This window comes from Phaethon aethereus, assembly GCF_964289735.1.
Source record: "Phaethon aethereus genome assembly, chromosome: 1".
Lineage (NCBI taxonomy): Eukaryota > Metazoa > Chordata > Aves > Phaethontiformes > Phaethontidae > Phaethon > Phaethon aethereus.
Window position 1 is genome coordinate 14,552,506 of NC_138575.1, and position 12,500 is coordinate 14,565,005.

At 41.4% G+C, this 12,500-nt stretch overlaps 1 protein-coding gene across 1 annotated transcript in view; it reads right to left on the bottom strand.

The window, feature by feature from the left end:
• Positions 1–12,500, bottom strand: part of RELN (reelin) — a gene marked incomplete at both ends in the record, with an annotated part of 255,345 nt that overhangs the window by 172,578 nt on the left and 70,267 nt on the right. The window contains one exon of the mRNA XM_082013997.1: positions 4,887–4,957. Within this exon, the coding sequence (XP_081870123.1) occupies positions 4,887–4,957 (71 nt within the window). The remainder of the gene's footprint in view (positions 1–4,886; positions 4,958–12,500) is intronic.

Here is a 12,500-nt window from a genome sequence, read left to right on the forward strand (position 1 = left end):
TTTTCAGAGTGTTCGTAAATCCGTATTTACAAAATACACCTAAAAGTTCTTCCACAAACATTCAGGCAGAAGCTATCAAATAAAAGGGTCTGGGCCAATTCTCAGGATTTACGTTCATATGGAGACATCTGTTAGACTGTACAGCTGTTTCTTAAGAAAAGAATCCCAATCCAATAATTTGTGGCATTGAGTATGAGATTGTATAAAATTCTGGAAACTACGGTGAAAGGAATGATTTTGCCCTATGAGGGAACAACATCCTTCATCTTTTCCATCTCTTAGGTTTTACTGTTCAGAGATTCTTCTCTAGTCAGTCCGAAGTAAATTCCATGCTCACGAATCTCCCAGTATGGTCCTTATTCCAAAGAACTGTAGTACTGGTCCAAATTCACGTAGCGTACCAGGAGCATGGTCTCCTTAACCCTTTAAAACCACTTGATGCCGTAAAGGCAGGCAGGGTTGTGTGACGTGAATGCTGCACCACGAGCTGTTCCTCCCAGCAGCATCGCTGCGTTCATACAGACCTAAACTCTGCTGAGCTCTACAGTGCAATGCAGCTGGGTCTGATGTTTTGCCAACTCCATTTTAATTGTGCTACTGTTTATTGATGTATGATTTTTGTTCTACTCAAGCCAGGAATAAATATGAATTAATCTGTACAATAATAAGTTTACCTTATTTTCCATTTATTTTGCTATTAGATCAACAAGTTAAAGATATTGTTAGTTAAAGATGTTATTAATGGCAAGAATATCATCAGTCATTAACATCCTTATTTGTCCTTAAAAGTATTTATATGACACCTACCTTTTCTACCTTGCCTTATACACTTTTTGTTTTCTTGCCTTTTTGTGCTGGATTAACTCCTTTGTCTGACAATCTTTATGTCACCTTTCTTCAAAATCCGATAAAATTCTTACAAACTTTAAAGCTTACATCAGTTCTCAAAGATCTCTCTAGCTTCCTAAAATATTTATTATATGCTGAACACAGAGATTGTCAAGTGATTATTTTGCTTTCCTTGGTGTCTTTCCCTGTGGCATCATTCCTTATTCCATTTACATTATACATAGGGCTGCTTGTTTGCCATTGCCATCCTTTAAGACTGCTCTTTGTCATCCTCTAATTCTCCTCAAAATAAGAACTACGCTTTCCTTTCACTGTGCATATCCCATTAACTGTATTAGGATTTACTAATGCACATCTGAGGGTGGACAGCCACAGCGAACATGATTTCTGAGATTCCTTCCTTCATGTATATCCTTTGGACTAGTTATTATGAAGTCTGATACCATCTCCAGTGAAAATACTTATTAAAAAGATATCCTGTAATAAATCTATGAAGTTGCCCTGTGGTTTTATTTTCTTTAGTTAATATGTCACATCATTCACTATAGCATTTCAGTATAGTAATGTTTAGGGCCAAAATCAGACCATAAAACCTCATTTATGTCAATCTGCATTACTGTTTTGCATATACCTTAATATGATATTTGCATCTAAATAAATTCTCTAATTCTTTCTGAAGAATCCTTTGTTTACATTAATAGTATTGATGAAACTGCTATTGTCTTCATGGAATAAAAGAAGTGAAGTTTGCTTCAAAGAGAGCATCTTTTATTTGAATAGGAAAATTTATCCTAATAGTATAAGAGCTATAAAAGGATGCACTGGTTAGGGAGACTAATGCAACGCACATTGTCTGCTGAAGAAATAAGAACAAAAGGGCAGAGGAGAACCTGGTGCTGGAATGGACAGGAGGAAGGGTAATGGACAACGGGGTTGTTGACTAGCCGGGTCAGGAAAACTGGCCAGTCTAGGAAACTAAGGGGAGAGGTGTCTTGGTGAAGATAAAAATCTGGGAGAACCACAGAATCATTTAGATTGGAAAAGACCTTTAAGATCATCAAGTCCAACTGTTAACGCAACACTGCCAAGTCCACCACTAAACCATGTCCCTACAATCACCACATCTACATGCCTTTTAAATACCTCCAGGGATGGTGACTCAACCACTTCGCTAGGCAGCCTGTTCCAGTGCTTGACAACCCTTTCCATGAAGAAATTTTTCCTAATATCCAATCTAAGCCTCGCCTGGCACAACTTGAGGCCATTTCCTCTTGTCCTATTGCTTGCTACTTGGGAGAAGAGATCGACACCCACCTCACTACAACCCCCTTTCAGGTAGTTGTAGAGAGCGATAAGGTCTCCCCTCAGCCTCCTCTTCTCCTGACTGAACAACCCCAGTTCCCTCAGCCGCTCCTCATAAGACTTGTGCTCCAGACCCCTCACCAGCTTTGTTGCTCTTCTTTGGACACGCTCCAGCACCTCAGCATCCTTCTTGTAGTGAGGGGCCCAAAACTGAACACAGTAAAGGACAGAGAAGGACCAAGAGAACCTATGAGAAGCTTGCACATCAATATTATAGGGAAATATGATGACTGATTACGTGGCTGTCATACACTGTGAACTGTTTATAAAACTGTACCTCTGGGTGATCCTTGACTAACTCAAACCTGATGTTTGCAGAGTTAGCACAATGACATCAAATATTCCCAGGACACAAATCCAAAAAGTCTCTGAAGTGACTGTATAAAGCAAAGAGTATTGATGAGAAAATCACAGGTAACATAAAAGTCTTGAGGATGCAGGAGATTGTGCCATGTGGGGAAGCTGGAGGCCCTTTCAGGGAAAGTGCAGGATGTGGCTATCAGTGGTTAGGGGGGAGGAGAAGGCAAAGGGAGTGTCATGGCTGAGCAGTCAGTGAAGGCCCAGGGATAGCACATCGCAGCATCTTTCATTCTCTACACACAGCCAACACACAAATCCCATTTTCTCCTATTCCTGCAGAGTCCCTCTGAACTGAGGGACAGCACATAGTACCTTAACGACCTATTGTTCTAACCAACATAAGTATTGCTAAAATGGTGATTTGTGGTTAGCTTATGCTCCAAAATTGGAGAAATGTGAAGCAGACAAGGGTGAAAGAATTACAATTTCTGCTGTCAACTCTCCTATTAAAAAATGCCAGTACAACATGTCTGAAGAAAGGGCTGTCAAAGCCTGTATGGATGGATTTCTACTCACTGGTATCTGCTTATCAAGGTATTTTCTTCTAGCAGGGAGAAATCTTTTTGCTTTGCCCATATTCTCCTTGACGATGCTGCCAGTTCTGACACTGTCATGTATTTCCTTTCAGCTTCCTTGCACATAGCTTTCATCGCGCTGGTCGCTGCCAGCTCTCTGGCTCTCTCTCACTCTAACATCAATATGTCCTTTACTTCCTTCTTTCCTTACCTGTTCTGGCCACCACGGACTGCCTTTGGCACGTGAGCTCACTACACAGCCGTGCTTTGGAGAGTTTCATCTGCTTACGAGGCTTTTCACCATTTTATGCTGACGAGACCGCATGTTGATTTTTCCGCTCTTGACTTGTGTCCATCCAGTGAGTCGCCTGTGTGAGGTATCCTCACCATCCTCCTTGGCACATGCCAAATGGTGTTCCTGCCAGGAATTCTGCTCCCAAACCCCTATACTAGTCACCGAAACACTACTCTCCGCAGCTGCATTATGGCGGTACAATCATGTCCTGTTCTGAGTACCAAATGCATTTTGGTAATTTCTCCATATGTTTTTCCTTCCACACACTGAAAATACTGATACATGCCTACCTGAATCACCCTCCATCCAGACCGTTATAACGCTCCCTTCTGATTGCCAGCACCTGTGTTACATTTTTCTAATTCATCCAAAATGTAAATAATTCTAACTTCCCAGCTTGTTAGGTGACATCTTCAGTCACCTCTCTGAATCCCCCTGCCCACTTCCCATTGAAATATTAAAATATTGAAAATTCAAATACTGAAATTGAAAATTGAAATACTTTCCCTGCATTTTCATTGGGTACTATTCATACCTTATGTGAATAACTCAATATATGCTCCTGACATATTCAGGAGGTTATTCAGGTTCAACAGCTTCTTAGTGCAAAAGCCATTGCACAGATATTCCCAATCTCAAAGGAAAAAAAAATAGCTCTAATGCCCCCAAAAGATGTATTTTGGGAGCATTTTCTCATTTGTTAATATGACAACACATTTCTAATTTGGAAATACTTATTTTAGACTAGCTGGCCCATGTTTCACTGACTCTTTTCACATGGAAATATCACTGGAATTTTGCAGAGAAAACTGGATCAGCACAGAAATTCCTTTCTCTCCTGTACCAAAAATGATGGATACCTTCTCTACTTCCCACTGTTTTAATGAAGCAGGTTCAAAGCAGTGTGCTGTTTGTAGACAACAGCTCACAACAGGACATTTATGTTTAGATTATTCATCAGAAGGATATATAAGATAAGCTGTGCAAACAATTAGATTTTAAAGTTTGCTTAAGTCAAACACTTTGTTTAGCTATAAAAATGATCAAATTTTGTAGGTGACAAGCAAAAATTTGATGGCCTACTTTCACAAAATGGAAACGCAGGTTCTTCACAAAGATACGTGTGAGCTGGATGGTAAATGAAGCTTTTGCTGCAGGCATATTGCATTTTTTGCTTATAGTTAATACAGTGAGAGCTAAAACTCAGCTGGTGGTTTTGACAAAAAAACAAATGTTGGTTGTTACAGGCCGATTTCGGGTAAGTATATAGTGCAGTAAGATTTACTTTAACTTTTGTATATTCCCCAACATTTAGCAGAGGACAGAAGGGTTTCCCAGAGAGCTGGTGAGAAGTATGAAGCCAAAGGAAATACCTGTTTTAAGACTATAAAGAAGATCCTGATGCTGTTTTTTACAAAATAGCTTTCATGCTGAGTTACGCTGACATGCAAGTACGATGGAAAACCACATGTACCAGATATTTTTTAATTGATGGTGCCTCTTACCTCCCTGTTCACACAGCTGTTGTGCTAAGGCATCCTTGAATATAACTTGGCCCCTATGAGTAGCTGTAGCCCTGTGAACATAAAAAAGACAACAATAAATAATGTAGTATACTTATTTATATATGCGTACATGTATCTATATGCATGACTAATCAAATTAGAAGTCCCATTCTGCTTTCTTCCTGTGCTCTTTTTTTTTCCTTCTTTTAAATTCATAGAATAATTTGTAGGCATTGTTTCTGTGCATAGCAAAAGAAAAGTTCCTAAACCAAAACAGCTAAGTTGGTAGCACAGGGATTCGGTGAAGGACATGAGTAAGAGTAAGCATATCGCAAAGCTAAGGACATCTGCCTGAGAAAACGTACCTGTCTCAGGGCAGAACACAAGAAATGGTCACAGAGCTGCTGCCCTGTGAAATCAATATTCACATGATCCAACAGGCAATAGCAATGGCAGTGCTGTTGTATGCTACTGATAGAAACATAGAGCTTGAATGGGTGTCCAGAAATCCTCTCTGGAGACAAAGTACGCTCACTGCCCCTGGCCTTTGTCAAACTTCTCCAAAAAAGGAGACTCTACAACATTTCTTGGTACACTGCCTTGGGTTTTGCTGCCAACTGAGTTGCTCTTTCTTTTTATTTCCCTCATTGACCAAAGAAACCAAAGTGGTTCACTTTTTTTTTTTCCTCTTTTTTTTTTTTAATTGAGTTGGGAAATCATCATCATTCTCTCTTTTTTTTTTTTTCCTTTTTCTCCAATTAAAAAGTCCAGTACTCGCACTGCCTGTCCTCTAGCCATTCACCTTCTGAACAATGTACCTTTTTCTTGGTGTCCTCTGGTCTCTCTCAACCTGTCTCCATCTTTGAGGAAGGGCTATGTCTATAGCTGCACATAGTTTCTTACTTTAGGTCTCACCAGTTTTGACTAAAGAATAAGTATTTCCCATTAATGACCTACAACTAACAGACCAGCCAGTGTACCATGGAGAAAGATTTGTCATTTTGTTTTCTCATAATCAGCTAGAGATACAATGCAATGTGATTTGTTTTTCTCCTACAGAGCTGTCATGCTAACACTGCTAGTTATTCTTTATTTCCAATTGCTCATTTCATCCCTCTTTTCTAAGTATAATACTTCACAGCCTCAGTTCTATCCTGGAACTTTCAAAACCTTTTAGTGTTTGCCAGTGTTGCCTTTGAAGTCTGATTTCTTGCAGCCAAAGTTCTTCCAATATCTGTCTAGACTCATACACACTCTTCATACGTGTTCTTTATTCTTTCTCCAATTAATTAATAATCAACATTAATGGGCTCAAGATAGATCCGTACGAACTCCTTGAAATAGCCTCTCTGTTCAACAGTAAGACATTGAAAGCAACTTTATGAGTGTCATTTTCAGCCAGCTGCGTGCCCTCTCTAATGGATCACACCTCACTCGCTTATGAAAATGTCGGGAAGGAGCATAAAGGAATGGTCCAAAAAGAAAAGTCAAAATAGGTAATTTTTTTCTGGCTACCAGACCAGTTACACTGACAAGGAAGAACAACAGAAGTAACACCTCTAATATTACATTTTTCAAATACGGTGGATTGTTAAACTAACACCCATCTGCAAACTTTCAGAGTACAAATAGGAGTAAACGAAAACTTCTCCGGGATGTAATTTGCTTCCTACTCATTTAGAAAAGCTCTATTTACAGCAATATGTGTGTCCAGAAATGCAAAACTACGTCTACCTGAGGCTCCTACGGGTTTTAGGGCACTCTCTTCCTCTGCTTGTGGGAAGGAGAGCTGTATCAATTCTTCTGGCTGCTTGGACTTTCAGAGGCGCATGTAAAGCTTGAGCTGAGCTTTACATGTAGCCCCAGTCCTGGGATGGTGCTACCAGTGTGAGGTTGTGGTCGTAGTCCCTACCATGTGCACCATGGAAACTCTTTTAGGACTTCCAACACTTCTGTGAAATACAGCAAAACATTATGCCATAGTTCTTCATTAGCATTGCTTCATCTGCTGTTTTGACCAGTGACCATACTGAGTAGAGAGTAAAGTAAAAACAAATACATCGCCCCAGCACATAAAGGCAGGCAAGAAACCTGAGACCTTAAGTCTGATTTAAAAGCATGAATTAAAGTATTTCTTAAATCTCTGTTGTGATGAATATGCAAGAAAGCACGATCACTACATACATTTCTGCAAATTCCCTCACAAGTGGATGCACAAGTCGGAAGGGGAGCAAACAATCTGCAAAATCAAACTTGTGCCCAAGCGTCTTTAAAAGGACCAGATGTGGTGACTGGCAGATGAAATGGCAGGGCATCCCACAGTTGCGTTCAACCCAGCACGAACAGACATGCTTTGCAAATATGATTCATTGTGGGAATTCTGTGTTTTGAGCAAAAAGCCATGGCTCACTCTGCTCCTGGGCACATACAAGAAAATGCCACACCTGAAGGACAGAAGATGTTTTGTGCAACATTTCTATCCCTCCCCCATCCTACAATTTAGGGTGTACACAACAACGACGGCAACGACAAAAATTCCTTTTAGGAGGCAGATAGATAGGAGCAAACTCTCGAAACACAGACCACATGCAGAGAGGAGCTCGAATATGTGTCCGAACGCAAACAGATACCAAATAATACAAATAATACCAAACTGCGTACTCTTTACCGGATCTCTGCATGCGCGTGAGAAAAAAAGGGATTTGGGGAGACAGCCAGCAGCCAGCTGAATGATCTGCGTCTTTCTGTGCCTATCATCCCTTGCTCGTTAATGCAGACTAGGAGCCAATTATTGCTGCTCCATAGCAGGAGCGGTCTGCACCCTGGGGACAGCAGTGCCGTGCAGCAAGGGCACAGATTCCTACAGCATCTGCTCACATTAGCGTTACTTTTGCAATGGGCATATGCATGAGTTCTGCACCGGCCGGCGCAGCTTCAGAGACTTATTAAAGGTATTGCCTCTGTCAGTTTTCCAGTATTATCTGCTTGGTTTTCTCTGTATTTATGCTTTATTCATGGAGCAAATGGCAATAATGCAGCGCAATTATGCATGAACTAGGCTGCTTTTAGAAAGGAGAGCAAAGCGTACCTTTTCTGTGTTGAACTTTCTTTGTTGGTGATGTTCCTATCTGACAGGCAAGGTTAATGGAACAGGATCACGAATGTGGATTTTTCTCTTTTAAAAATATGTAACGTCTCCAAAAACATATCCAACCCTACATTGACACTCAAGTCTAAAAACTACGTAATATTTATAGCAATTATAATAAAAATAATATTGGCAATGCCTGAACAAGACTCTAGTAGAGAAAGAAAATTATTCAATGATTAATTACGGGGATTTGCTTTCTTGACATATATATCCATTAACTGACATCTGTGCTGTTTTTCAAAAGTTTCTGAACAGTCTTTAATGTAGTTAAATATTGCTTAGATGAAGGGTTCTTACTAACTGTTAATTGGTGTTGCTCCACACCAGTCTATAGTATCATTTTATCATTGTATGTTATTAATTTCAGCTAAAGGGCAAGTGACTAATCAAATCTAACCTGTCAGTCAGCCAAAAGGCAAGATGCGTGCTCTGTGTGTCCCCAGAGGTAATTCCTCACTAGGATGAATCTTTCCAAAGGGATGAGAAACAAAGGAAGAATGAGAGAGAACAGGAACCTCCTGACATGGTAAGTGAGAGCTTAGAGAGAAAAACAGCTTAGAGGTAATAAGGTTCCTCTTTATATTAACTTCACACTTCCATTAGCCTAGATGTATTTGTCTGCTTGGGGTTATGCAAGAGAGAGGAAAATGTGCTTTTAAAAGTAGCAAGAGGAGATAAACTGCTGACAGAGGAGGAAAGAGGTCTGAGCACAAGAAGACTATACCAGGTGTCAAGGCTCACTGTCAGTTCAAGGCACTGCTAACACCACGCCTCAATTACAGCAATTCTGTAAAGAGTTTTGCCTCCTAAATCACAAGTATTCAAGTTGAAATCAGGTGCCAATAAAGACTTTTAGATTGCCTAAAGAAGCAAAGATTGCAAAGCAAAAGAAGAAATATGACTTGCTGATTCTCTACTTGAACTATATGTAATCCATGTCATCTGTGAAAGAGGATTGAAGAGCCACCCTGCTCAAGTGCTAACAAGCTTAAAAACACTTTATTCGAGTGCGGTGTTGCCAGCTCCTCTGAACATAGCCTAGGTAATATCAATTTGTCCCCTGTGTGATGACGCAAATTGTTCCAGGTGATTTGGGAGAAAGAAATCCAGAGACGCTTGCATACATTCATGAACCTGTAGAGAGGGAGATGTCCCGATGAGATGCAGCACGCGGAGCTGTGTTCCTGGGAGCAGAGCACCTGTCCCAGGCCTCCTCCTGAAGCTGTCGCCATTTGGTCGTGCTCTGGGGTTCGCATGCCTGGCTCTCGCTCTGCCCTTACAGGGGTGCTTGGCACTGGGACAAATTTGTTCAGGGAGGTGCTGGGACAAGAGTCAGGTGTCCTACAGTAAAACACCCCGTCTCATATGACACCCCCAAAAAGGTTTTCAACAGGACCAAGGAAAACAAGGCTAATTTTTTACCCACACTAGCGGAGCTTGGCCCTGTGTCTGCTGCGAGCAGCTGCACTGCGTATCTGCACGCAACGGTTCGTGACTGCTTCCACTGGAGGAAATTTAGGTTGACATCCACAACGCCAGCTCCCGGGAAATCAGTGCCTGACTATATGAAGCTGAGTTTGGTCTTCCCAAACCCCAGAGTGCTATGTCCCCAAATCAGGTCTGATCCACTGACAGCACGGACTGCGCTCCCTCCCTGCAGCTGTGGGGAGATGGTCGGTGCTGGGCACCAGATGAGCCCGGGCTGGAACAGAAAACCAAGCACTGCGTACCCAGTAGTTGCTGTGATGGTTTTACATTGAAGTATCTCGTGTTTCACATCGGATTCACATGCATCCCTAACACACTTTTGTTAGTAGGCTGCATTTTAAAGAGAGTGTTTCAGCTCGGGGGAGAACAGGCAGGAGGGTACGTGGGACTGAACCATGCGCGGACGCTGCCTGTGCTGCCCGGCTCTGCCAGCCCTGTGGTGGGAAGGGTGCGCGGCAGCACTGCCCAGAGGTCAGGTTAGATATTTGCCCTCTTTACGCAAATAGCCTGGTTGATTTTTAATGCATTGTTAAATATGCATGACCATCTCTGCTTCAAGGGTTGTCTTGTTTTAGCTGTTGTTCTGTTTTGTTTTTTTTTTATATGCTCCCTCAATACAGAATCACAGGATCACAGAATCATTAAGGTTGGAAAGGACCTTTAAGATTATCGTCAAGTCCAACCATCAACCCAACACCACCATGTGCACTAAACCATGTCCTGAAGTGCCAGGTCTACACGTTTTCTGAACACTTCCAGTGTTGGTGACTCCACCACCTTCCTACCTACCACCTATTTAATACTGCCTATTTAAGAGATCTCCAAGTAAAAGAACTTCAAAAGCAAGATGGAGACTAGGCCCTCTGGAGATTAAGATACACAGAGTAGTTGTGTCCAGCCTTTCTTGGTGGGAGTGTGACATTTTCTCACAGTGTCCTGCAAAGGTGGTTTAATGACCATTTACTGTGCGTGGCAGGACGTGAGGCTGGGCTGGTGTGCATTCTAGCCCGCGTCTCCTACCATGGCTGGAACCTTCAATGACAATTTCTTCAAGAGCAGCCGAGACCAACATATTAAACCTGACTGGGAGATGGCACCAGCATCAGGGCCAGCAGGGAAAATGCACAGAGCACTCATGGCTGCTGGTCCAGAAGGTGCTTGGGTGGGAGGCTTTCAGCTACTGGTTAAATGCCTCTAAGTTGTTTTTTCAGTTTCTACTTGACATGCAAGCACAGTTTAACTAAAGCAGCAGGAATGAGATTTGTGTGTTCCGAAAGGCATGTTTTTGACTCTGTCTTTACCTCCCTGTCCCCAGTGGTTTCTTCCCTGAGATGCTATAAAAATGTCATCTGTCCTGACCATACTCAGCTGAAACTGCCAGGGAAATTTGGCAAGTAAGATGTAATTACTTATGTAGACATTTGTTCAGGAGGCTGGAATTGGCACACTTGCTCTAAAAGCCTCGACCAGAGGTGAAATGTCTTTGGAGGATTAAAATGGCCAGCAAAAGCTAGGGTATGTGTTAGAGGAAAAAGAGCAATCACTTCATTTGGGATAGTTGTCCTGGGCTGAAGTTTGTGGTTCACATTCATAAATTATGTTCATGACTTACTTCATGGGTGAGATAAGACTCCTCTGCCTTCACATGGCATAAATGCAAGAGGAACAAGAGCCACCTCACTTTTTCTCTTGTCTCTGAATTTATCTCTGGGGACTGCACATGTGGGGAAAGGGACTCGAGAGCCAACCTAAGGGTACGGTGAGTATCTGTCCTGATTTCGGCTGGGATAGAGTTTCAGCGTGTGTCTGCGTGGTGCTTTGTCACCAGTTGGGGTTAAACCATGACAGTATCTTAGTTAAAATTAAAATTTTTCTTAAAAAAATTTTGAAAAGAATGAAGTCTGAGAGACAGAAAATGTAGACCAAATGTCAAAAGCCTTCTCAGCAAGAACCAATAAACACCAAGGAAAGAAATCAAAGTCTCCTTTTGCAACTGTTTTTGTCACTAAATCTACGTTTAAAGTCACACATGTGCATTTCTGCTTATGGAAGAGAGAGCATGTGTATCCATATTGACGAGCTTTACCTGAGACCACATTGCCATTAATGAAAAATGCGTCAAAACATTGATATGGCTGACAGAAACTCTCACTGGGTTGGGATAAAACACACTATGTGCAGAGACGGGCTATTTCTCCCTCCCACACTCTATCTATGCACTCTGAAAAGCTGACTGTAACTCTTTCAGTGTTGCTAGACCCAACCTGCATGCAGCTTGTCTTGCAGAACGTTAATCTCATTCAGTGCACCCCATGCAAAACACCCGTTTTTAAAACCTACAACTTCAACTACAATTCAACCAAGGCACTTCTAAAGTGTGCAGCGGTCCATGCACACTCCTGTATGTTGGCCTGATGTTTACATTTTTGACTGTATACATGGTCCAGCGCACACTTATAAGACATAAGGCAGATTTTGCTGTTGCTTTTTGACATTAAAAAAAAAAAAAGTTATGTGCTTGAGAGACAATATGATGATTTGGGGTAAATATAAGGAGAGGAATGTTAAATGGTAACGTCAGCCCAAGATGAAGCAGATTTTCTGGTTTAACATAGAAACCTATGATAGGTTGTGTACCCTTAGGAAGTGCTGGTCTGATTAGTGATTGATTTAAGCACCCACTTCAGTGTTTTCTTCAACCAAGATTTGAATAAAACAAATATCCTCAAGTAGAAAAATAAATGAGATGAACATATAATTATAGCCTGTATTACAGAGAATGGATCTAAGGTTACAACACTGGAAGCAGAAAGGTGCACAGGCAGCTCCGGCCGCTACACTTTACAGTTTATAAGAACTTTCTTTTGTAGTCCTAAAAATCACCAAAATTTTTTTTGGTTACAAGGTGTGAGTATAAAAGAGAGATACAACAGTACAGTAAATACTCATTATGAAGGAGGAAAAAGCAAGAATTA